The sequence below is a fragment of the Zeus faber genome (genome assembly GCF_960531495.2).
Source record: "Zeus faber genome assembly, chromosome: 11".
Lineage (NCBI taxonomy): Eukaryota > Metazoa > Chordata > Actinopteri > Zeiformes > Zeidae > Zeus > Zeus faber.
In genome coordinates this window covers 21,416,257-21,441,038 of record NC_137205.1, presented here as the reverse complement: position 1 = coordinate 21,441,038, position 24,782 = coordinate 21,416,257, and the positions used below count along the sequence as shown (strand labels likewise).

The window sequence follows — 24,782 nt, the reverse complement described above, 5'->3', positions numbered from 1 at the left end:
AATGTCTCTAAAACACTTTGAGCTGCACATTTTGTGTGAATGGAGCTATACAAATAGATTATTATTATTATTATTACTGACATTTTTTGTCTAATGACATTTCCAATAAGTATATTGTGTCTGCAGTAGTCAAAAACTGTAAATCACAGTCAGACAACTAATCCTATCTATAGGAATAAATAACATATTTTTTAAATTCATTTAGTTTATGTATGTATTGTATTTATTTTACCATTTATTCACTTTATTTGTATTCCATTTATGTTATTGTGTTGTTTTCTATTCAGTTCTACAACTCAGTTTTAAAGTGGTAAAAACAACAACAACAAAAAAAAATCACCCACACCGGATATTTCTTTCCGAATTCACACTGACTTGCACATTGAGCACAACATGGGACATGACGAAGCAGATCAAACCGGATTGCAGAAAAAAAAAAAAAAAAAAAGTTGAAACTCCCATTCATTACTTCGTTATCTGGGAGCGACGGAGGGGAGCAGCAGAGGCAGACAGAGATGAAGGATACGGTGCGATAAGGGATAAGGGATAACGGCGGAGGGGGGAGGAGGACGGGGGAGGGGAGGCAGGGAGGGAGGGCTGCTCGTCAGTCCGTCCACGCAGGGTGGAAGGAACACCCAGTGAGTCACTCCCTGGCCCAGACACAACGGCTGATTACAGCCCCCGAGGCCGGGCAGGAATGCTAAACACCATCAGGCGCAGACGGCCAACTGGACATCTGAGAGTCACACTTTGCATAAAAGGACGAAGAGTTTCCGCTGCGGAATAAATTACGTCTGGTGTCGTTGATGGGGGAGTTTCATCAATTCGTCCTCTATATCCTCAGCCGCGGCCAGTTTAACTCGTCTAGTTATGAAAGATTAGGGCTCTATTTGGGAGCTCTGACCAGTCTATCCGAAGAACAAGCAGCGAATTCAAGCTGTTTTCCTCTTCTGCAGGGGTTCTCTACTCTTGATTGTGGCCCGTGACCCCCTTTTTAGGTCCCAAATTCCAACAATCAATTCACGGTCTGCTGTGAAAATGTTTCAAAATACCGATTACAGAAAAAAAAAAAAGGGAAATGAGCTTATCCGTTGCAACATCAAAATTGCAAGGCTGCACTGATTCATCGGCAGTACTTCCTCAGTTCCAGCCAGAACAGCAGCCCCGGCGGTTTCACCCACTTGATCGTGATGAAAGGTTCGACTCTTTTTATTTATTTTTTTGCGATTTTTTAACGAGTCACTCAGTAAAAAGATCCGTTAGATTTTCTTGACTCTTTATTCGATTCAGTCGGTAACGCACGGTGAGCAAGGACTTCTGGCGAACAAGAGCCAGAAGAGTCGGTTGGGCTCTGAATGTGAATGTGAATTCTCACAAGAATTATTCAATTTTGCCAAAATATATATATATTTTTTTTTTTTGGCACAAATAATTTTTAATTATTCAGTTTTTCTTTTTGAATCACAAAAGCTTGATTTATCCACACAAACGTTCTTAATGTTTTTCAAAATACGAACCGTAATTAACTAGATCGTAACGAAGCGATTTCTAACATAATTACGAGGACGTTCACTGACGGACGGGAGAAAAAGCAATGAAAGAAGCAGGCCGGTATTCCCTTGAAGTTCAACACGGCCTCCCAAGAAGAAGGCAACCTGGCCGGGTCACTTGAGTTTGAGACCACTGCTCCATACTGGACTAGTAAAGCCTAGGGTGGAATTACCCTTTAAGAACCACGGCCCTCCATTCACCTTGAAGCACAAATACCTTTCAAATACACATTTTTCTCTGCTCCGTTCTCAAAAAAAATTTGCATCGACTGATCTGAATCTTTTCTCAAATCATTATATTACATTTGACCATGCTTTTGCAGACGCTATTATCCAGAGCAATTTAAAATACGGACATTTTTCTGTACTAATTGATCCCGCATTGCGTTGATCCTTAGTTTTTTACTTGAATTACTATAATGAGTCAACATGTGAACTCCCCCAACGTGATGAATAAAGTGTGATTCAATCCAAAAAGCTCCATTCCGTTGATATCCTTGATCTCTGTTCCTGGCCTGTAGGCTGCAAAACTGGCACCTAGTTCTCAATTCAATGAACGGATGTATCCTAAAAAGCATAATTAAATATAAAAATGACACACTAGTCCCTCTAAATTACATGGCCAAGGGCTTTTCTGTGCAGTTCGTGACCAGTCGACAGCAATACAAAAAGAAGGAAATCTGCACCGACGTCTTTTGTTTGAAAAACCGTAGTCCTCATTCATCGGTCCAACTTCTAAATGTTCCACCGAGGCCTCCTCCCCATGGCAACCGGTCAACATAGCAACACAAGCCAAGAGGAGGAAAAAAGGTTCCCGAAATCAGGGGGAAAAATGGGAAATTTCAACAGCGAATTATTGCTGAGTTAAGAGCGTCCTAGAATGATGACCAAAATGAAATCAAATAACACACTGATATTGAAATTGACAAAATATTTGTATTACTTCCTCCTATAATGAGACACACCTACGTGGACATGTTTCTCTCCAAAGAAAAGGCAACCAACCTCTAGGAACACTTAAGAATCCTTTCCTTCATAAGGATCCCACTTCACAAAAACTTTAAGCAATCTAATCATAACCTTTTTTTTTTTTTTTAATGGAATAAAACTCAGACCTATAAACCTCTAGATAATTTAATTCCATCCACAGAAACATTAAACTCTGATATATATAAATAATATGAGGCATGTATTGGCTATTTTGGAAGTAGAAAAATGGCAATTAATGGCGTGTGCTGACACCTAATGGTGGGAGTGAAAAGACAAGCCTAAAGTGACGTTTTAAAACTTTGACATAATTGAACATTTTAAATGCATCTCCCAGACATCTGCCCCCGGGGCGTGTTAAAAATAGGGGCTACTGTTTCTGGAGAGACAGGTTTGACACACACACACACACACACACACACCTGCATCACAAAGGATCACCTTACTAAATGAGATTAAACTCAACACACTGATGAGAATGTTGAGGTGGATGTTGAGTATTGATCAGGCTTAATTTGAGGTTATGACTTGGTCATTTTGAACCGAACAAGGAGACCGTCGATGGCAGCACATGGGCATCAAGCACCGTTGGACAAACACAGTGGGTGTGTGTCCAATTTGGCCCTTTTCAAAGTGGCTCAGATCCTTACGCTTGCCCATTTTTTCCAGCTTCCAACACATCAACTTCAACAACAGACTGTTCACTTGTTACTAATATATCCCACCCCTTGACAGGTGCCACTGGAACGGGATGAGCAATGTTATTCACTTCACCTGTCAGTGGTTTTAATGTTGTGGCTGATCGGTGTGTGTGTGTGTGTGTGTATATATAGTAACATTGTATTATTTTTTTAATGAAATAATAGATAATAAAAATCTATATCCTGTATATATGAATACATGAAACATATATGTGTATTTATTGCTCTTTCATGGAGTTTCAGATTTTTCCCTGTATGCAGTTACACTCAATATCATATTGTAAGTTGTCAGGGCGAACGGTTCAAAGGAACTGCAATTTTTTTTTTCCTGGTGCTGCTGCTCCGGCAGGATTTTCAATTACCTGGACCGCCGGCCATGTGGGCCGGAGCCGCCCGGACCCAGAACAATGAGGTTCTGGAGAGCGGAGCGGAGCCCGGACCGGCTCCTTAATCACCACTGAAGTAATTAAGGCTGCACTGTGTGAAAAAGTCATTTCTTTAGAGGGATTGAAGGGGAACGGCAACAAGATGTTCCAGATCAAAATAGATCACCGCACACGCACACACACACACACACCTGCATCACAAAGGATCACCTTACCAAAACAGAATGATCTCTAAATGAGATTTAACCCATCACACTGAACTGGATGTTGGGTATTTGGGTATTGATCAGGCTTTAATATGAGGTTATGACTTGATCATTTTGAACCAAACAAGGAGACCGCCCATGGCAGCGCGTGGGCATTAGGCACCGTTGGACAAACACAGTGGGCGTGTGTTGAGAGCAGCTTTGGACGTTCCTTCAGCACACACACCTTGTACTTAAGCAAACGGGTTCAAGCGGTTCGTATTGTAATGGGTGGAGAGGGCCGTCCAACCTGCTCGGTAGTGATGTATCCTCTATATTTTAATGAAAAACAAACAAACGGAGAAAAAAAACAAAAAACAAAAAAAACACAACCAGAAGTAGTGTAAATTTGTTTATATAAAATTTTTGTTTTTGTTTCATTTTTGGTTTTTAGGGTATTGTCAGCATTCAATTTTACCGCCAAAACATTCAGGTTTATTTTCCATAATCCTGCCATTTTTCTTTAGGTTTGTGTATTTCACTTTTTTTCCCCCCAAAATATCGTCACTATTAATTCTCGTATTTTTATTCTATTGTTTGTTATTACTGCCTATTGTTCGGATGTGAGAGTCTGGGACATTGGAATTTCCCTCCTATCTATACATCTCCCCAGCCGTTTATAACTAATTTATATGGAAAAGTTGGATTGTCATCATTAACATCTAGCAAGAACCTGCATACACTACTCATACACAAGGCGTCTGATATCAAACTTGGAGATTAAATATAATGGGTGGTTACATTTCGAAACGTGTCCCCCAAACCGACACAGGATCGGGGAAGGCAATGCAGGTCACGATCGGAATTAAATGGAAAGTTGAAATTTGAAGTTAAAAAACACTCATTCTCGTGGTTGACTTTAAAGTTTTAATTGCATATCTTTTTGATGATACTTGTGATTGTGTCTGTGTGAGTAATGATTCTGCAACGTGTATGTTTGTGATTTTTAGACATCATCGATGGAGAGGTCCAATCTACTGCTAAATCGCCTTAAGTATCGTGGTCCAAATATAGCCATGGCAAAAAAAACACATACAGTACGTTTTTTGTAATACATAAACCCAGGTAACTAAACTAGAATCAAGTTTATTTGTTTTTTCTTTCAGTGGTTTATCCTTCTCCCATAATTGTTGTTGCTCCCGTCCTCCTCCATCGCTCTGTCCAGCCAGTCTCGCTCCTGGTCCGAGTCGGTGTCGCTGGCCTCGCTTGCGTCGGCGGCCAGGAGGCGGGAGTAGTTGATCCTGCGCTGGTGGGGGGCTTTCCACTGCAGCAGGGGGAGGCACAGGGACCACACCACCAGGCCCGCGGCGGCACCCCGGAACAGCCAGGCCACCCCGAACCTCTCCACCACAAACCCCCCGCCTAGGCTCCCCAGTCCGGCTCCCAGCCCCAGAGACAGGGACTGGTAAACCCTCAACACGTTCCTCTCAGCGCCCAGCGTGGCCGCGTCCTCGCACTGTACCTGCACCGCCCACCAGAGGGCGCCGCCACTGAAGCAGCTCACCAGCTGGGCGGGGAGCGCAGCCCACGGCCCCCAGAGGTAGGAATAGTAGAAGCACTGAAGGGCAAAACTCACACACCCGAGGATGAGAAGCCTGTCGGGGACGACAGGTTTGAAGAGCCGTCCGACCAGGTGAGGGAACGCCGCCTGGGAGAGGAGCCCCAGGGCCAGCGATAGTCCGTCGTGCATCTCGCTGCTCCCGGCGTCCTGCATCCCCCAGAGGAGGAAGTTGTCCACGGCCGAGCCTGCCGCGCCGACCAGCAGGGCAGTGGCTGCGCAGAGCAGCGCCCGAGGGTGGCCCTGCACCAGCTTCACGGCCTTGAGGAGCCCGTTGGCCTTGTCCGACTTCTTGTTGAGGTGGAGGGGCAGCACAGCGGCCAGGACCAGGACCAGGGCCGTCAGGGCTGCGTAGCAGTAGAAATGCACGGCGCTCCGGGCGACACCGCCGCCGCCGATCAGACAGTCCAGGCGGCTCACCAGTAGGCCCGTCCCTCCCACGCCACAGGCGGCCCCCAGCAACCCCCACACCCCGGCGCTGCTGTAGCGGTCCGAGGCGTCCACAAAGTCCAGGTACTCATACAGGCCGTCGTCGACCGTCCATTCCAGAGGGGCGGATACAAACTCCCACGCTGACACGGCGATGAGGACCAAGAAGAAGAGCTGGTGCTGGGCGTCCATCACCTTCAGGCTGCCCAGGAACTCAAAAGCGCCCCCCTCCTCTGCTTTCTCCTCCTCCCCTTTCTCACCTTGTTCTGAGTTCAAGGATCTCTTGCCCTTCATTGGGTGCGACCGGTTGGAAGCTCTGAGGCTGCTGTTGAGCCAAGCAGAGTCATTTGCTTGTGATAGTTCATGAGACGTTTCATTCGCCAGATGATGATGATGATGATGATGCTCCTCCCGCACAGGGAGTGAGGCTGCGATTGAAACAGTGTAGGCTGGTTCGGTGGCATTGAACGTTTTCGCAGTAGGAATGACACCAGCGTCTTTGGCGTGAGGAAGAAGCGGAGACAGGATTGGTTCCACGCTGTTCGAGAGTGGAGAATCACTCAAGCCCGTGGTCGGAGCAACGCCAAGATCGGACCCGTTACAAAAGCCGGTGAGCGTTTGCAAGTCTATGGACGGCATGAAGGAAAGGACCAGAGCGACCGCGGACGAACAGACAAGGGAACCGACGATCACCAGCCTACGTTTGTCGTAGTGCTTGGACAGCATGCTGGCCAGGGGACTCCAGAACAGCGATATGAAGTTCTTGGCGGCCATGATGACGCCCGTCATGGCCGGGCTCAGGCCCAGCTGTCTGAAGAACAGTGTAAGGAAGGGGAGGACGCAGCCTCTGGCCGAGCAGCTCAGCAGCTTGAAGCCGCCGGCCAGAGCCAGGGTGCCCCTCACGTCGAACTGCTTGCTCCTCTTCATTGCAGCAAGGACGAGGAGCTCAGTCCCTCCACCGGTGGGTTTCACATGAAGGAGCGGATTGGATGTCAGCTAGAAGAGAGAGAGGTTGATTGAGAAAGAGACGGAGAGAGAGAGTGTCCATTTAAGAGCTTCCAAGATACCACTGATCGTTCATCCAACCCGTCATTTTGCTTTTTGGGTGTGAAGAAAATCGGTAAAAATCAATATTGTTATACCAGCCCAGATATTGTTTCAAAGCCTGCATAACATAAAAGAAAACACAATTGATTTGACTTTTCTAGAAATTAACAATAAATGCCCCCATCTGCTTGGTCATCATATCCACATCAGTCATGTTAATGAGGCTAGTTATCGCCAATATCTCCCACCTTACGTTAGAGGATTATCAATATTGACATATTTGGTTGAAACTGAAAATAACGCAATATTTTATTTAGTCAGTATCAAGTTGTTTTGATAGAGAAACCTATTTGTTGCTCAGATGTGCCATCTGCTCTGTGCTGTTTGTGACAGTGTACTTATGGAAGCTGCTTTTATTTAAAAAAAGAAAAGAAAAGTAAGATGACTTATCTCAATGAGGCTACAAGGATAACTTACAGATACATACATTGGGAAATAAGGAAAGAAGGTATCGCCTGTTTTGTGGTAATGGCATTTAAGTCTTAAATTCCATTACGTGTGCTATTTGCTTTGCGACCAGCATTCTCAAATGTGTTACTTTTGAATGAGAAATGATAGAGAGCTAAATGAGTTTGAAAAAGGCTTTTTGAACAATGAGAAGCCAAACAGAAAATCCAGAAGACTGGTTGAAGGGATGCGCAAAAACTATGACGAGCTAACTGTAATAATAACAATAATAATAACAATAATTACAACATCAATAATAATAATAACAACAATCATGTTAATAATAACAACAAGAATAACAAAACGAATACTAATAGGTATAATAATAAGTATAATAATAATAATAATAAGTATAATAATAATAACAATAATAATAATAAGTATAATAATAATGAGTATAATAATAATAACAATAATAATAAGTATAATAATAATAATTATTATTATTATTATTATTATAGGTATAACAATAACATTTATAATAATAATCATCATCATAATAATTATAAAGTGCTATAATATAAACAATAAAATAACATTAATAATTATAATGATGGCTGATTAAATAAGAATATCTTCCTCCATGCACCTGTCTCTCTCTCTCGCTCTCTCTAGTCCACGTCACGCACAAACTTTCCGACCCGTGGGGAAGAGAATCAACGGATGTTTAGTGAATTACCGCTCAGCGTTGCGGCTCAGAACAAAACGTCAACCCGCCTCACCGCACGGCGCTCCCCGCGTCCGGTGAATAGTTTCCGCGGTTGCCGTGCAGAAAACACCTGAGAACACCTGAGAAACACCTGAGAACACCTGCACACGCCCGAGTCCCGCACGGCGCGTGGAACGCACACGCACCGAGGGAGTCTTTTCCACCTGGAACGGCGGAGGGGTCGGCAGCGCCCCCCGGCGGCGCGGAGGCGGCTGGGCGCTGCAGATACCCCGAGAGGAAGATGACTCTGGCAAAAAGGGAAAGTACCACGTCGATACTTCTGGTGAAGTTAAAGTCTGTCAGCACCTGCTGTTCATTGTACCTGAATGATTGAAGGTTAAAATACTGCTCTGATATGACAGTCCGTACAGTAATAAGTAGTAAAGTACTACTATAGCCTTTTTTTTTTTTCTGCCGATGATGCTCATGTAGAGTAATTCAGTAAAAAGTACAGATATCTACTTTTACATGCAGCGGAGTACAAGTGGAAAGTCTCAGAAACTGTTGGAAAGTTACAAACACTTGAAAAATATGTTGCTTTCCACCACTGCTCAAGGGTTGATTGAGGATGATGGATTGATTGATTGAGTGATTGATTGATTGGTTGAGCACTTGGTTTGTAGATTGATTGAATAGAACAAAATAGATAAGACACACCACACATGTGATGCCACTTATAAATATTTTATTTGGTCAGTTAAGACGCTATCATAATGTATCCATAATAAATAAAGACCTGTGGCGAATATACAATTGACACATTTGATGCAAATTCGAAAAGGTCTTTGTTAAAAAAAACAAAAAAAACGGGTTTGGCATAATACAAAGCTGATGCGGACGTAGTCACACACCAACTTCCCACAATGTAAACAAAAGGCTTGTTTGACTGTGTCAACATCCTCATTATTATCACCGTGTTCCACGGCAGCCGGTGGAGCGTAAAACACAGTCGTCTGTTCCAGGACACTGTGCGATGAACTTACGAGGAGGAAAAGTGTCATTCTCCTGTATCGCCAACTAATACTAGTACAGACAACATAACACCATAACAACATTACAACATAACCACATAAAGACATAACAACAGCGTCAATTTGACCACATCCAAGGAAAGTTGAACTGCTACCGTTACTGCTGGACCGGACCGGAACCCCGGAGAACTCTATAAACGACTGATATGACACGGCTGATTATCACACTTGATGGTGTTGGGGGTTTTAATGTGTTAAAGGAATCAATAGAGCGTTTGTTTGGGGAATACGATGTCCGTGTTTGGCGTCGAGTCCAGCTGTGTCTATTAAAGTTGAAACATGATTTCTGTTTTTGTGAATGCACGCGGTGAAAATGTAAATGAACCCGAGATGATGCTTATTCATTGTGAATTACATTCAAAAGCAGTCTCCAAAAAAATGTGCGTGTTCCGCGTGTTGCCAAGGAAAAAGTGCACGTGGTTCAACATGCAACGTGCAGTATATGTACAGTACAGTAGCTGTGTCACTTGACACACAATTAACATATTTCTAGTGGTCCGTCGGGGCCTGGAACAAAAGTAAACAACAAAACACGTGGAACCGGTAGTTCAGGATTTATGCTGGTTGTCTGCTGGCCGAGGTGTCGTTGAGCAAGAGGCCTCACCCCCGAACAGCAACCCAGAGTTTCCCATCCTGCCCCCGGAGTGTCCCGGTGAGTCCTGGAACTTCCCGGAACACCCCAGAGTACATTGCCCTAGAGTATTCAAGAGCATCCCAGAGCTTCCTAGAGCTTCCCAGAGTGTCCGGGAATGTCCCGAGGGGGGTCCAGAGTGTCCCAGTGGGTCCAGGATCTTCCCAGAACGCCCCAGATAGTCCCAGAGTGTCCCGGTGCATCACAGAGAAGAGTGTCCCAGAGCGTTCCAGAGCATGCAAGAGCATCTCGGAGTATCCTAAGATATCCTAGTGTGTACCAGAGTATTGCAGAGCTTCCAATGTGCTCCAAGAGCTTCCTAGAGCACCACAGGAGCTCCCAGAACACTGCAGGGTGTTCCAGAGCTTTCTTGAGCCCCAGATGCTGTCCCAGAACACTGCAGGGTGTTCAAGAGCTTTCTAGAGCACCACATGCCAGAACACTACAAGATGTTCCAAAGCTTTCTACAGCATCACAGACTGTCCCAGAACATTGAAGGGTCTCCCAGAGCTTCCTACAGTAGCGCATCACAAACTATCGCAAAACACCAAAAAGTGTTTCAGAGCTTCCCAGAGCGCCGCAGACTGTCCCAGGGCATCTTGAACCCGTCCCATCGCGTACCAGAGGATCCCAAAACTGCCCGCAGAGCGTCCCAGGGCGTCCCAGACGGTTTCCAGGGTCTCAGGGGTTTGAAGAAGTGAAAGTATTGATGGGGAGGCAGAGCAGGGAGCGGTAGGATGAGTGCAGGGGCCGGACCTGACCCGGGAGGGGCTTGTAGGACCTCCAGTCAGAACTAGAGCCCGGTTTGCAGCAGAGCCACACTTCACACCTGCCAACAAAGTAGACAGCTGACTCCAGGCAAAACACATCATTTGACAATACATGCATGTGGACGCTGTGATTAATGTGATTTTCATGTGATGATTACGCAATATTCTTTTTCCCCCCACATCAACCCCGTGCTGCTACACCTCCCTTGCCGTAAAATAGAACAGTTCCAGAGCAGAGTTGGGATGGAAGGAGGCGGGTGTCTCAGGAAATCTCTGCCAGAAGTTCTTGGGAGGTGTCAGGATCGTTGATGTGATTTCCTTTACATCTTTTATTTTGACAACACGTTTAAAAAAATTGGGAGATACGAACAAAGCTGAAAAGACTCTCGTCCTCCTGTCCCTTCGCACGGCTCAGTATCGATTATTTGTTATTTTACATTAAAATCTTAAAAAGCTTAAATTAATTATGACAGCCCTGTTTGCATGTATTCCACTTTTTGCAGCCAGGTAATGAGGATATGACATTGTGTGTGTGCGCGTGTGTGTGCATGTCTGTGCGTGTGTGTGTGTGTGTGTGTGTGTGTGTGTGTGTGTGTGTGTGTGTGTGTGTGTGCATGTGTGTGTGTGTGTGCGTGCGTGTGCGTGTGTGTGTGTGTGTGTATGTAGGTGTGAGTGTGCATGCGTGTGTGTGTGTGTGCGTGTGTGTGTGCGTTTGCGTGTGCATGTGTGTGTGTATGTATGTGTGTGTGTGTGTGTGTGTGTGTGTGTGTGTGTGTGTGTGTGTGTGTGTGCGTGCGCGTGCACGTGCGCGTGCGTCTGATGCTGCACCTGGTGACGCTCTGGATGATCCTCTTCTCGTCTCGGTCCAAACACACCGCAAACGTCGTCCCCTGGTCTTCCCCGCTCACCCAGACCCTGTCGACCTTCACCGCCGAGATGGAGATGTGCTGCAGCGGGGAAAAGACGGCGTTGGCAGAGAAGGAGATCGTTGTGGTTCGGTTGCGTTTGGGATACGGCGTCCGTCTTTTTTAAAGCGTGACGCTTCCACGGCCCCACCTGGTTGTAGCCCTTCTTGGACTTGGAGCTCTGTCTCTTCAAGACCTCTATCATGGTCAGCTGCAGACTCTCGATTCTAGAGTCTGGAATAGGAAGAGGACATTTCATTTGATTAAAAAAAAAGAAGATGTTTAAAAAGGGGTCGTTTTGGAAGACGTTTTATGTGTCGTTTTTTACCAATCCATAAAACAGTCAATGTTGAGAGGAAATAATTGCCGCCGGGCGCCATAGAAACGGACCTTTGCGCAGGTTCACCGACGTGCAGACCATCTCCGCCTCTGTCCACTGACTTCTTCCACTGACGGTGACCTGCGAGGGGAGAGCAGAGTCCAAAAGTCTTAAAATAAACAAGTCAAATCACCCTGGGAAATACACCGGCACAGGAAATGTGAGAAGGGAAGGAACGGGCGGAAGAACAATATTTACCTTGTTGTAGGCCACAGCCAGTGGCAAAGGCACCGCCTCACGGTCACCGTCTATACCAAACCTTTTGCTGGCGGCACCTGCAGACATTATGCATAGTATACCACAACAGACGGCGCAATGTGTGTGTGTGTGTGTGTGTGTTTATGCTGATACGGGTGTGTGTGTGTGTGTGTGTGTGTGTGTGTGTGTGTGTGTGTGTTTAAGTATGTTGACTCACCCATCGCCCTGACGGCTCTGGTTCCCGCAGTGTGTCCCAGCTCCAGAGAGTGAATGAACACCTCACTGACCGTCCCTCCCCCTGCCAGGGTCAGCTGGGCTCAAGAAAATAGTTTAAGGTTTCATATGAAATGTTTAAAAATGTGAGATTGTATTTGTGTGCATGTGTGTGTGTGTGTGTGTGTGTGTGTGTGTGTCCATGTGTGTGTGTGTGTGTGTGTGTCCGCGTATGTGTGTGTGTGTGTCCGCGTGTGTGTGTTCGTGTGTGTGTGTGTGTGTCCGCGTGTGTGCGTGTGTTCGTGTGTGTGTGTGTGTATGTTCGTGTGTGTGTGTGTGTATGTTCGTGTGTGTGTGTGTGTGTGTGTGTGTCCGCTTGTGTGCGTGTGTGTGTGTGTGTGTGTATGTTTGTGTGTGTGTGTGTGTGTGTGTGTGTATGTGTGTGCGTGTGTGTGTGTGTGTGTGTGTGTGTGTTACCTCGGCCTGGTACAGCTGAACCAGGGCAGGCTGTTGGGCGGCCCTGCAATAGTACATCACCAGGTCGGCCAGCAGGGGGAGACACTGAACACTGCTGCTGCTGCTGCTGCCAGAGTCTCCCTCCGCTTTACAGGTTGTCTGGAAAAGACGAGCGCCACGTCTCAACCTTTTCACAACGAATTGAGGACCCTCAATCTGATACGCATTAGGCCCATGCATCCCATCCTATAAGATTCTGTCTCAGGAACTGGAACTTCCGGTATCTCCCCGCTACCGTTAGTAAGGGGATAACAGTGAAACGAGGACCAGCACAGTCATCATTGAAACTTTCTCGGGAAACTTTCTCGGGATCTTGTAGTAGTAGTCGTAGTAGTAACAGCACCTGATACAGGACGTCGGAGGACAAGCTGAGCAGACTGAGGACGCTGCGTCGGTACCAGGGATCCATCACGCCCAGCAGCTCGGCGATATCAGTCGAGCTCTCCTCCGGTGCCGCAGCGCTAGGTTTCTAAAGAGCAAAATGATTTGATGAATAAAGCGCGGGACAAAAAAAAAGATGTCTAAGAAGGGTGTTCTGAATCTAAATCTACTCTGTGCTTTTGTTTGTTCCTTCGTTTATACATTCATGTTTTCATCCAGCCTATTATTTTCTGGGTGAATCTTTTTCTCCTCATCTCATAAGTGATCCGCTGCACTGAAGACCCGATTGAACCCGTCGCAAAGACCTACTAAGGTACCGACCGAGGTAGCCTCTGCTCTTACCACAGCGGCCTTCATCGGGCTTCCCGTTGGGCCGTTACTCTGGGAGTTCACTCGTCCTGCACTCGAGGAGCTCCTCCGCCTTGCGGGGATGAAGAAGAACTGCAGCCTGCAGGCCCTGGTGAGGCGAGGGCTCCTGCGTTCCCTCTGCTGGAGGTCGCTGTAGGCCCTGGCCAGCCTGCCCGCCTCCCTGTCCCCTCCGAAGACCACCACCCTGACCATGGCCGGAGCCTCGGCCAAGCCCTCCTCGGCGTCGTCATCGTTGCAGCTCAGGATGGGTCTCCGGCGGACGCACACGTGCCTCACCGGGGACCGGGGGCCCAGGCTCGAGTCCTGGGGGGACGGGGCGGCTCCACTTTGGGGGCCAACCTGCCTGGGCAGGGACTCTGAGCGCTTGGCCCTGGGTCCGTTGGCGAGGTTGGCCCTGACGCCCCAGTCGCCGCGGTGACCCATGCTCCGAGCCCGATGGCAGATGGAGTTGCCGCCGCGGGAGATTAACATCAAGGAGAGGCGGTCGATGCCCAGGAGAGATCTGGACTTCTTCTTGGGTTTCCTCCGGGACCTCGGCGAACCCTCATCCGTGTCCTCGCTGGACGACTCGGACGGCCCCGAGGTCAGAGAGAAGCTGGAGGACACCGAGTCCCTAGAGGAGGAGGACACGGTGGACATACGGTGGTTCGGTACCTCCTCCTCCTCCTCCTCCTCCTCCTCCTTCACTCTCTGCTTCTCCGTTTCCGCTGCCTGTTCCTCTTCTCCTTCTTTTACCCCATTAGTATCACCCTCATCATCCTCATCTGGAACATCAGATTTGTGAAAACAGTCTGGAAGTAGATCTTTGTCCAGTTCCCTTGCAAGAATGTCGCTCAGGTTATCTGAGAAGTTAAAAAAAAAAAAAAAGAGGTCAAATAGTTCACCAGATAAATGATAGAAAACTTGAAAGGATTTCAAAGCTGAAATAACTTTATACAGAAGGAAGAAGGAACATTTACCAAAGTTGTCTTTGTTCCACAAGCACACGTGGCATTTGGCAAAGGGCAGCACTGCCATCTCAACAGACCCTAATGAGAGGCGGAGAACACTTCAATATCTGCTCTTTTCAAAATAACCATAACGTGCCCTTGGGTAAAGTTGAGCAGAGGCCTTTTTGGCCTTTACGCAACTAAGAAAATAAGGTTTCATTCTGATTAGGTATAAAATATTAGTTCGTATTTCGCTCCTCCGCGCCTCACCGTTCTCGTCGCCGTCGTCACCGGCCCACCTGATCCGAAAACTCTCCGCCAGCCTCTCCATGCTGCGCTGCAGCTCTTGTCTGGCTGGTCCCGGGTCTGCGCTGGAGGCGGCCGTCTCCATGGCGACCGTCACGGCCGACAGCAGCTTCTCCACCTCCTCCGCTCCTCTCCACTGGATGAAAAAACAAATGGATGGACCTCCTCGTTATCATAAAAAGTTGTTAGAAGTTAAAAGTTGTTGAAAACTTCTAAATTCCCCTGGAGGTTTTGCTGACTGATGGGGGTGATGTTAGGGTGTTTTCCTCATAACACAAAATAATATATTTTTTTAAGTGAAACGTTGTTTCCATTTTCAATGCAGGCGTAATTATTTAGAAGGAGGAAAAATCTGGAAATAACGAATTGTGTCAACGTTCCAACCCCTGAGCCGATTCAGTTTTCATGTTTTCCCGCAGTTTCTCCACTAGATGTCGCCCTCGGTGCATGTTTAGTTCCCTTGTTTGAGCTCAGGGATTCCAACAGTTTTATACGTATGGTAAAGCTCCTTGGAAGACTAAACTCCTTGCCCATAAAAAAGTTGTATATACTTGATCTGGCATTTTTTTTTAAAACGCAACATTCAAACGGCCACGTTGTTTAATTTTATTAATATTATTAATAATTAATATTTATCTTAAACTGACAAGATACATCTAGAAAATCATTGGTGGAGTAAAAGAACAAATAAAAAATATTAAAACATGTAAGACAATTAAATAATAAAAGTGAAGTTTCAAAAAAGTTAAAGATATGCGAGTTCTTTAAAAGAAAAAGACAATTCACGTGTAAACTCTGCAACAATCAGTGGAATACCATGACCTCCTTCGTGGAGAATAGAGGTTAATGGTGGAAAAGTGATTAAAGTAGTTTTGGTCACACACCCGCAGAGCAGCTTGGATTTGGGTATTTGGGAACTTGGCGCCCAGGACGGCCTGGAAGGCGTGAGCGATCAGGCCCACGGCGACGTCTTTCTGGGAGAACTGGGAAGCAGTGAGCTGCTCAGAGACAGACTGGAGCTCCGGGGGGACATCCTCAGCGGGACTAAGCATCAGGACCGTTCTAAAAGATAAATCATTAAAATGTGATTCGTAAACAATAAGACGAAATAACTTTTTTTTTCCAATTGTCATAAAAATCCTGAATTTCCAGCAAGGAATTAATAAAGTGGTGTCTTGGTATATTGTTGTGAGATGTTATCTGCATGTAACGTACATTGTTTTGGAGTACTGGCTCCCAGGGGCCACACCTTGCTCCTCCCTCACCAGCCGCTGAAAAGAAATACCTGGAAAAAGATTTGGCAAAAATCAGCGTCACTTCCACCCTCACTGCAAACCAAAGGTCACTGTGATTCAGTGTACAAACACTGAATCACAGTGATTCAGTGTTAATCACTGTGGTGAAAATGAGTCATTCATATCCACAAATCCACAGTCAAAATTCAAATGTAAAATCAGCGCAATGATTTACTGGTGAGACTCAGATGAAATAAATGAATTAGCAAGTTAACCTCAGAGAGAGACCCCGCAGCCCCCTAAGGGTCAGTGAGGGACGTGCAGGGAGTCTGTGGAAAAATTATTGGGGTTTTTTTCTGTATATTTTTAGTTTTTCATAAAAGACATATATACATACATATAAAATCTATACACCCAACATCACTCAAGCGGATTGGTTTCTTTGTTATGAGATTTGCATTTTTTTTGTCAGGAACTTTGAAGTTAAGGTGACAGCCAGAACTCATCTACCAAGGTGACCTTGCCACTAAAGTGTTTGTGGACCCCCCCGGGATCACATCACATTCTGATTACTTTCCGATGGGTAGGACCACAGACTACAGAAGATCGACAGAATGACAGCAATGTGAGAACCTGGCGCCCTGAGCTCCAGGCTAATGGTCTGCAGCAGGCGTTTGGAGGCCGAACAACACGGTTCGGGCCACGACAGGAAGCTGTGGAACAGCTCGTAGGCTTCCTGCAGCACGGAGGCTCCAGGAGACCAGTGAGGGACCTGCAGGGAAAATCACTGGACTATTATTACTTATTTCATTTTCTATCATTTCATTTTTAAGCGGCTGAATTATTCATTGCTTTGCGGGAACCTGGGAGTAAACCACTGGTTGTTACTGGGATGTGCTGCCGGACACTTTAATTTTCCGAACATTTTCTACAATAATAGTAGGATAATAATAGTAATAGTTATTATGTCTGTGAATGGCACATCTATATATACAGTAAATAGTGTATACTCCCAAAACGTACTTTGAGGAGAGCTGAGGAGAAGAGCAGAGTGAGAGGAACCACCAGCTCATACTGGCATCGCTCCAACACCTGACGGGGGAAAAGCCATGAGAGCACGAGGGTCAGAGCAGTGGAACCAGGACACATTGAAAAGCTCTTTCTGCCTCTTTTCTCCTTCACCTCCTCGGCTTTCCTCACGATGTGCTGCAGCAGGATGAGGAAGTGGCACGCTTCTCTCTTCACCAGCTCCTCCAGACACCAGCGGGTGACACACAGCGCAGCTACACACCACACACACACACACACACACACACACACACACACACATGCACGCACACACAGTCAGTGTTAAATACTAACTGACTTCTCCATGAAGGTTTCATCATGGATCTCAGATCATGTGATCTCATTGGTCACAGATATAGAGAGTTCAAAAATACCAAATATAACCTTATTGGGAGTGATAAAACACCTAATTCCCTCATGAATTATATAAGAAATGCATTAATTCTGGTCTAATTTAAATATTCTGCGATGAATATATATATATATATATATTTTTTAGGTTATCAACAGGTTTCAGGTTTAACTGTAGATTTTTTTTAACTTTTCGAAATATTTCCACATCTTTTTTTTATTTCATTTTGTGGTGCGGAGATGGTCTGGGTTGAGCAGCCACACCTGACCTGGATCTAGGTCATTGGGGTCAGAGTGGCTGCGTACCTGTCGCTCGCTGTTTGCTCTAATGAGCAACAGGTTTAAAAAAAAAAAACACACACACTCAGGAGAGGAGCCCTTGTCTTGACACATGTCCATCTGCTCCTGGGCTGATTCCAGCTGCCCCGCGCTCGACAATAAACTGGTCTTTTCAACCCACCTTCTTCTGTGTCTCTGTGTCCTGGAGGGCCCTGAACACATCACTGGGGTGGCGTGTGGTAGGAGAAACTGCCACACATTTATTTCATTCATTTCTTTATTATTGTCTTGTTTTTAATGTTATCTTATCTATCTAGAAACAGGCAGAAACCTTCCATTTTTTGCATCCAGTGACTTCTTTTCTACAGTATCATGATGTATTTCTCCCCTGGCACCTCGCCCTCCTCCTCCCTCCTCGCCGCCAAGTTTCGATTCCTAGTTGACTCGCACGGCGTCTCGACAATGTCTCAGTCAAAATTTTCTTTAGTTGATTTTCAGGTATTTGTGGCCTATCCCAGGCCACTACAGGCGCAAGGCAGCAGTGGGACTTGTGTCCTCTTGTCTGTATATATTTAAATATATATTTTTTGTACATATTCACCCCTGCTAATACACCACTTGTATCGGTTTATTGGGATAATTGTTTTCATATATTCAAACCCTATCTATTGCAACTGCATGATATTTATCATACTTAAGGGGGTACTCTTTCACAGGAACTAGGCTAGTTGATCCCATCTGCAGCCTCTGCATTGAGCTAACGCAGTTAGCATGTAGCCTGTCGCTATCTCTGTATGCCCTTATCGAAGGTATGCTGTTGAATTATCTTTTCTTTTTTTTTTTAGAGAGAGAATTTGAGTGAAATAACCTTTTAAAGGAACAACGCATGTCCGTGTTGACCCACCATTGCTGGATTCCTGGCCCAGGCTGGCCAGGCAGCCCTGCAGGACGTGATGGATCCGGTCCTCCGTGCACGAGCTCTGCTCCATCTCTCATCCTCGGAACACCCACAGAAAGTACATCCCTCAACCGAACCAAACCTGCAGGAATCGCCAAAACCGAGAAGGGAACGAGTGACTGCGAGCGTCACTGACAGCGGCACAAACACAACGGCTGCACCAAGAGGAACAAGGGGGATGAGTGTAGTCGACCACATCCTCCCAAAACCACTGAGTCATCTCCTCTCCCCAGTGCAACTTCTACTTTTTCGTTTGCCAACGACATGAAAGAATTATTGTGAAGAGACGGGGTGGAAACGATCTGGAGAAGGGCCGCTTCCTGTGGCATCTTCAGCTGTGTGGTTCTAAAACTCTGGGAGAAGTGCCGCTGAAACCCTATAAGTTGAATAATACTATGTGTAGTAACAGTGAGTGTGCCTTTGGCGCCTTAATAATGAAATTAATAAAAAAAAAAAAAATGTTGTCATTATTTTACTTTATTAATACATTCAGGAATAATCAATGAAGTATATGAAAAGAAATCAATGACATAACCAAATATAAAAAAAAAAATTCATTTTGATTACATACATTTAATATACAGTAAAATACACATATATACACATATACAGTAAATTTTACTGTATATGTGTGTTCAGCGGGAGAACTTACGCTTATCTTGTCTCATCCTCCTATGTTTTATTTTATTCTATCTTGTCCTTTGCATTATGAGCATCTGTCAAGCAACTTATCTCACTAGATCTTTGCAAAGGAGCTATAAACGTTGAGTTGAAAATTTGAATAAATTTGTACTGTGTAGCGAATTAAGTCCCTGGGGATACGAATGGAGTGTTTCCGTGCATGGGACTCCACTGCGGACATCCACAGACAGGAAGTTGTCATTGTGTCCAGCTCTGAATGCTGGAGGTTCAGTGACACGATGAGTGGGAGTGTCGGGTCATCTGTTGCCGTCAAAACAGGAAAAACACCAGTGGGACAAATAGCATTTTAATTGCGTTTTAATACATTGTTTAGGCAGAATTAAACACAAATATGCAGAATTGATTTGTTATATATATACAGTGTATATATATATATATAAATATATCTATATATATATTTATATATATATATATATATATATATAGCAAATCAATTCTGCATATTTGGATTTTTGTTTTTTATGTTAAATGTTTTTTGCACCACTTGTTTTTTTGTTAAATTCTTCAGAATGCATTTTTTTTAATGCACCGATCTTTACCATGACAAATTTGTTGTATGTGGAAAATGTACTTGAAAGAAAATAAATAAATAATTATTAATAATAATAATAATAATAATAATAATAATAATAATAAAGAAAATGTTCATGGTGAAATAAACTAAAGGATTCATTTTTCACATACTGTTCTGTTCTATACTATGTCTGACTCATTGTTGCCATACAGTAATAGCAATCTGCTTTGCCATTATTCCTAAACAGGATTGCCAATTGTCTGCTGAGGAAACAGATGTTCCCACTGCTACTGTATACACACACACACACACACACACACACACACACACACACACACACACACACACACACACACACATAGTGTACTTACATGCCTGATGTACTGTCAGAGCAACAGACTTAATTATAATAATTCAGAAATACCAAAATGCTTGTCAACCAGCATTGAGGTTATTCTAGTCCACTTCCTGTTAATACAGTGTAATTTGGAGGATGTCAGGAAAGACTTGACATAGATCGAATAGATATAGATAAAATTAATAATCAGGTGGATTTTGGGTGATAACACTTCATAGTGCTGGGTGTTGGGTGTTTTTTTTACACTTAAGAAACGAAAGAAATTGCATCACTACACACGTACTGCACAGTACACACCAATAGAAAGAATCTTATAAATGGAAAGTAATTATTACCTGCAACTTCTTAAGTCCAGTTAAAACCATTTGATTCAGCTGGGACGTGGTGCTGAGGAGATGAAGCCTCTTGAAGAAAGACGCTGATCCTGTAAAAACAAAACAAAAACACACCAGACCGTGCTGCATAACAGGAACTGGAGGCATAGGGCCTCAGAGTGCGCGTATGGGAGGAGCACCGTACGGTGTTGTGTTAAATACGTGTGTTACGGCTGCAGAAGTTTTACAAAACAGTGCAAAAAAAAAATGTAAATGTAAAAAAAAAACATGCATTATAAGCAGCTTGGTAGGTGCTGTTTTTAGTTTGAGCCGTCTGTCTTTCTTTCACTCTTTGTCTCCCAAAATATTGGAAGTGCAACATGTATCTCAAAAAAAAAAACAATTTACTTCTATCAAAAACGCGTCACATGTCACATCAGTCACATGTCATCAGAATCGTGGCGCGTTCGTCACACTGAGTGCTTTGGTGGGAGGACTCGTTCAGACGATTCGCTGTTCGCGCGTCTTGCGTCCGTCTTTTTAGATGCAATGACCGAAGCTCACCCGAAGAGGTCGCTGTTTCCCTTCCCCCGCGCACAGCGTCTCCTTTTCCCCCCAAAAGCCCAAACTCCTCAGAGGATCCGGAGCCTTTCCTGCCCTTTCCAACAGAGAGAGGGATGGGAGAAGAGGGGGAGGGAGGGGGAGAGAGAGAGAGAGAGAGAGAGAGGGAGAGAGGGAGGGAGAGAGAGAGAGAGAGAGAGAGACATGGAATGGGAGCAGAGAGAGAGACAGAGAGAGAGAGAGAGAGAGAGACAGAGAGAGAGAGAATGGGAGCAGAGGGAGAGGGAGAGACAGAGAGAGAGAGAGAGAGAATTGGAGCAGAGGGAGAGAGAGAGAGAGAGAGAGAGAGAGAGAGAGAATGGGAGCAGAGAGAGAGAGAGAGAGAGAGAGAAGGAGAGCGGTGGAGAGAGGGAGAGAGAGAGAGAATGGGAGCAGAGGGAGGAAGAGAGAGAGAGAGAGAGAGAGAGAGAGAGAGAGAGAGAGAGAGAGAGAGAGAGAGAGTGAATGGGAGCAGAGAGACAGAGGGGGAGAGAGAGAGAGGGTGAATGGGAGCGGAGAGCGAGAGGGAGAGAAAGAGAGAGAGAGAGAGAGAGCGAGAGAGAGAGAGAGAGAGACAGAGAGAGAGAGAATGGGAGCAGAGAGAGAGAGGTGGGCAGAGGTGTGACTGAACAGAGGGAGGACTGGGAGACGCGCGGCCAGCTGCTCACTTGCCATTATACTTTATATTTATTATTTCGGGGGGAAAGTTTCAAAGTGGTTAAAAGGCTGATGAAACAGCAGCCTGGGCCTGGTTTTACGCGTGTGAACTGGAGAGATTCTTGATTTGTATTTATTTGTTTTTATCTTTCATTTTTGTAGTTCTGCCACTGTTCACTGTCAGACTGAACACTTGGAGGTAGAGTGTCCTCTGTGGAGCGTTCTGTTTTCCTCCTGCACTTTAACCGGTGTGCATGTTTTAACTAGTTTGCGTTGATATTTTGCATGTTTGTCTAGTTTGCATTCATAGTGTGCATGTTTTAAGTAGTTTGCATTAATAGCGTGCATGTTTTAAGTAGTTCGCATTAATATTTTGCATGTTTTAAGTAGTTTGCATTAATAATGTGCATGTTTTAAGTAGTTTGCATTAATAGTGTGCATGTTTTAAGTAGTTTTCATGTCTCATTGTTCAATGGTTCGATGCCTCACCGTGTTATCGGACCACACTGTGCCCTTGGTAAAGTGTTATTAGTGTGTTATTAATGTATTGATGTGTCCATTCCAGCACCAGAGACTGACCGGGGATCTGGAGAGAGGCGCGTCTCCCACCATGCCGAGGCCTTGCCATGTCCGGGTCCTGGTCCTCGGGGCCCTGGTGACCCTGTCCCTGCTCTCCGCGACGGGGGTCCACGCGGCGGGAGCGGGGGGAGCCGCAGGCGGCGGCGGCGGCGGCGGCGGCGGGTACGGGCTCAGCATGTTCGCGGCCCAGTCCTCCCCGCCGGACCCGTGCTACGACGAGAACGGCAACCCGCGCCGGTGCATCCCGGACTTCGTCAACTCGGCGTTCGGCAAGGATGTGCGCGCGTCCAGCGCGTGCGGCAGCCCCGCGGCGACGCGGTACTGCGTGGTGACCGAGCGCGGCGAGGAGCGCACGCGGGACTGCCACACGTGCGACGCCGGGGACCCCAAGAAGAGCCACCCGCCCGCCTACCTCACCGACCTGAACAACCCGCACAACCTGACGTGCTGGCAGTCCGAGAACTACGTGCAGCACCCGCACAACGTGACGCTCACGCTGTCGCTGGGCAAGAAGTTCGAGGTGACGTACGTGAGCCTGCAGTTCTGCTCCCCGCGGCCCGAGTCCATGGCCATCTTCAAGTCCATGGACTACGGCCGCTCCTGGACGCCCTTCCAGTTCTACTCCACGCAGTGCAAGAAGATGTACAACCGGCAGAGCAAGGCCGCCATCACCAAGCAGAACGAGCAGGAGGCGGTGTGCACCGACTCCCACACCGACATGCAGCCGCTGACCGGCGGCCTGATCGCCTTCAGCACGCTGGACGGGCGGCCGTCGGCGCACGACTTCGACAACTCCCCGGTGCTGCAGGACTGGGTGACGGCCACGGACGTCAAGGTGACCTTCAGCCGGCTGCACACCTTCGGCGACGAGAACGAGGACGACTCGGAGCTGGCGCGGGACTCGTACTTCTACGCCGTGTCGGACCTGCAGGTGGGCGGCAGGTGCAAGTGCAACGGCCACGCGTCCAAGTGCGTGAAGGACCGCGACGGGAACCTGGTGTGCGAGTGCAAGCACAACACGGCGGGGCCCGAGTGCGACCGCTGCAAGCCCTTCCACTACGACCGGCCCTGGCAGCGCGCCACGGCCCGGGAGGCCAACGAGTGCGTGGGTAAGACGAAGCCCTTTTCCCCTATACGTCGACCCGTCCCCTCGGGTCAGTTGACGGATCCGTTATTTTGTTTTGGGTCGATTTTTGGACGATTTCGTCCTTTAATTTGAACTCGGCGTCTGCATGCATATGCGAGTATTGGGGGTTGGGGTAGATTTTACGCACGCACTTTACGCACGGCGCACCTGCTCGTTCGTTATCGTGAGATGCAGATTTTCCCCCGTCGGATAGAATGTGTTATTTATAAGATTTGATTTAGGAGTCGCGATCTCGTGAAATTGTTGTAAATTAACAATTCAACCGGAAATATGTGGAACACTGGCGCTTTGTCTGTTGCTGAAATGTGGAAACGTGCAGATGCGTTGATCAATTAAAGTAAAATAAGATTAAAAAAAAAACCAAAAAAACCCGCTTTTCTAAATCATATCTATATAAAGGAATTATTGGACTTAAAAACGGCAATCCTGTAAAAATAGTTATATACCTTTAACTCGTTGAAATTAATTTACATTTTGTTTGCTTATTTTAAAACTATTGTTTCCACATTAAACACTAAAATAAACACAATGAAAACGCATCACGAATAAAAAGTTGATATAGACGCAATCATCACCAAGTGACATGGTGCAAATAGAACCGCACGACCTTAAATGAACGTTCAACGCGGCGGTGCGTAAAGTACTTTTCTCACGGTTTTCTTTCCTATTCCTATATTTCATTTGTTACAAGATTTAAAAAAAAAAAGAGGGAGCAGGAAATATCCCCAGACCCTCGTGCGTGAGGCCATCTCCTTCATTGCATTTTTACGGAAGGAAACGTTGCTTTGCTTCGTGCGGTGTTTGCACAAGCAGGTGCTTTTATCGCTTTGGGGGAAACAGGGCGGTTTTATTCACATTGTTGGCACGTAGGGTATAAACTCCCACTTCGGAGGGAGGGGTAAAGCCATTCAGTGGGGGGATGCAAAACAAGTTTATATTCTATCAGCAGAGTTTAATTGCTGCTCATTTCCAACAGAGGTGAGTGGCTTATATCAACTTGGGGGCCGGATTTTGCCCAAAGAGGATTACAGTCCTGTGGTTTATTTGGGTCAAATGAAAAGAAAGATGTTGGAAAAAAAAACAACCCTTAAAAAATACATTTATTAAAATATTCATGTTCAGTTATGATCTATATGTCTCCAAATGGTGTGACTAGGAGACAGAGCTGAATCGGTTGCAGTTTAGTCACGATATTTGAGTCAATCCAATCGATCTTCTTCATAAAATGAATGTGAAATTTGTGAAATGAAACACTTTCTATAGTTATATCAAA

At 45.8% G+C, this 24,782-nt stretch overlaps 3 protein-coding genes across 3 annotated transcripts in view; 1 reads left to right on the top strand and 2 right to left on the bottom strand.

The window, feature by feature from the left end:
- Nucleotides 1-4,971: 4,971 nt before the first annotated feature.
- On the bottom strand, nucleotides 4,972-6,783 carry mfsd6l (major facilitator superfamily domain containing 6-like; the record flags this gene model as incomplete). The annotated part of the gene is made up of 1 exon (XM_080010055.1): nucleotides 4,972-6,783. One exon carries the CDS (start codon nucleotides 6,781-6,783, stop codon nucleotides 4,972-4,974), a length of 1,812 nt encoding a protein of 603 aa, XP_079866181.1.
- A 2,059-nt stretch (nucleotides 6,784-8,842) lies between these two features.
- LOC307237341 (phosphoinositide 3-kinase regulatory subunit 5-like) lies at nucleotides 8,843-18,702 on the bottom strand. The gene is made up of 17 exons (XM_080010054.1): nucleotides 18,585-18,702; nucleotides 17,165-17,265; nucleotides 17,006-17,074; nucleotides 16,616-16,754; nucleotides 15,963-16,032; nucleotides 15,632-15,809; nucleotides 14,712-14,883; nucleotides 14,472-14,540; nucleotides 13,486-14,354; nucleotides 13,106-13,231; nucleotides 12,724-12,861; nucleotides 12,251-12,344; nucleotides 12,034-12,110; nucleotides 11,847-11,916; nucleotides 11,608-11,690; nucleotides 11,380-11,498; nucleotides 8,843-10,610 (listed from the first exon to the last, which is right to left on the bottom strand). Exons 1-17 carry the CDS (start codon nucleotides 18,667-18,669, stop codon nucleotides 10,463-10,465), a joined length of 2,607 nt encoding a protein of 868 aa, XP_079866180.1. The 5' UTR covers nucleotides 18,670-18,702; the 3' UTR covers nucleotides 8,843-10,462.
- Nucleotides 18,703-21,821: 3,119 nt separating this feature from the next.
- ntn1b (netrin 1b) overlaps nucleotides 21,822-24,782 on the top strand; it is a gene marked incomplete at its 3' end in the record, with an annotated part of 55,885 nt that continues 52,924 nt past the window's right edge. Inside the window, exons 1-2 of the mRNA XM_080009017.1 lie at nucleotides 21,822-21,982; nucleotides 22,349-23,471. Coding sequence (XP_079865143.1) covers nucleotides 22,394-23,471 — 1,078 coding nt within the window. The 5' untranslated portion in view covers nucleotides 21,822-21,982; nucleotides 22,349-22,393. The remainder of the gene's footprint in view (nucleotides 21,983-22,348; nucleotides 23,472-24,782) is intronic.

Excerpts from the sequence above, each read along its gene's own strand:
- LOC307237341 (XM_080010054.1), bottom strand. The coding sequence starts at position 18,669 with ATGGAGCAGAGCTCGTGCACGGAGGACCGGATCCATCACGTCCTGCAG. Across the intron at positions 14,541-14,711 it reads TGACGACGGCGACGAGAACG|GGTCTGTTGAGATGGCAGTG; the intron begins GTGAGGCGCGGA and ends GCCTCTCATTAG. Across the intron at positions 11,691-11,846 it reads GTCGGTGAACCTGCGCAAAG|ACTCTAGAATCGAGAGTCTG; the intron begins GTCCGTTTCTAT and ends TTCCTATTCCAG.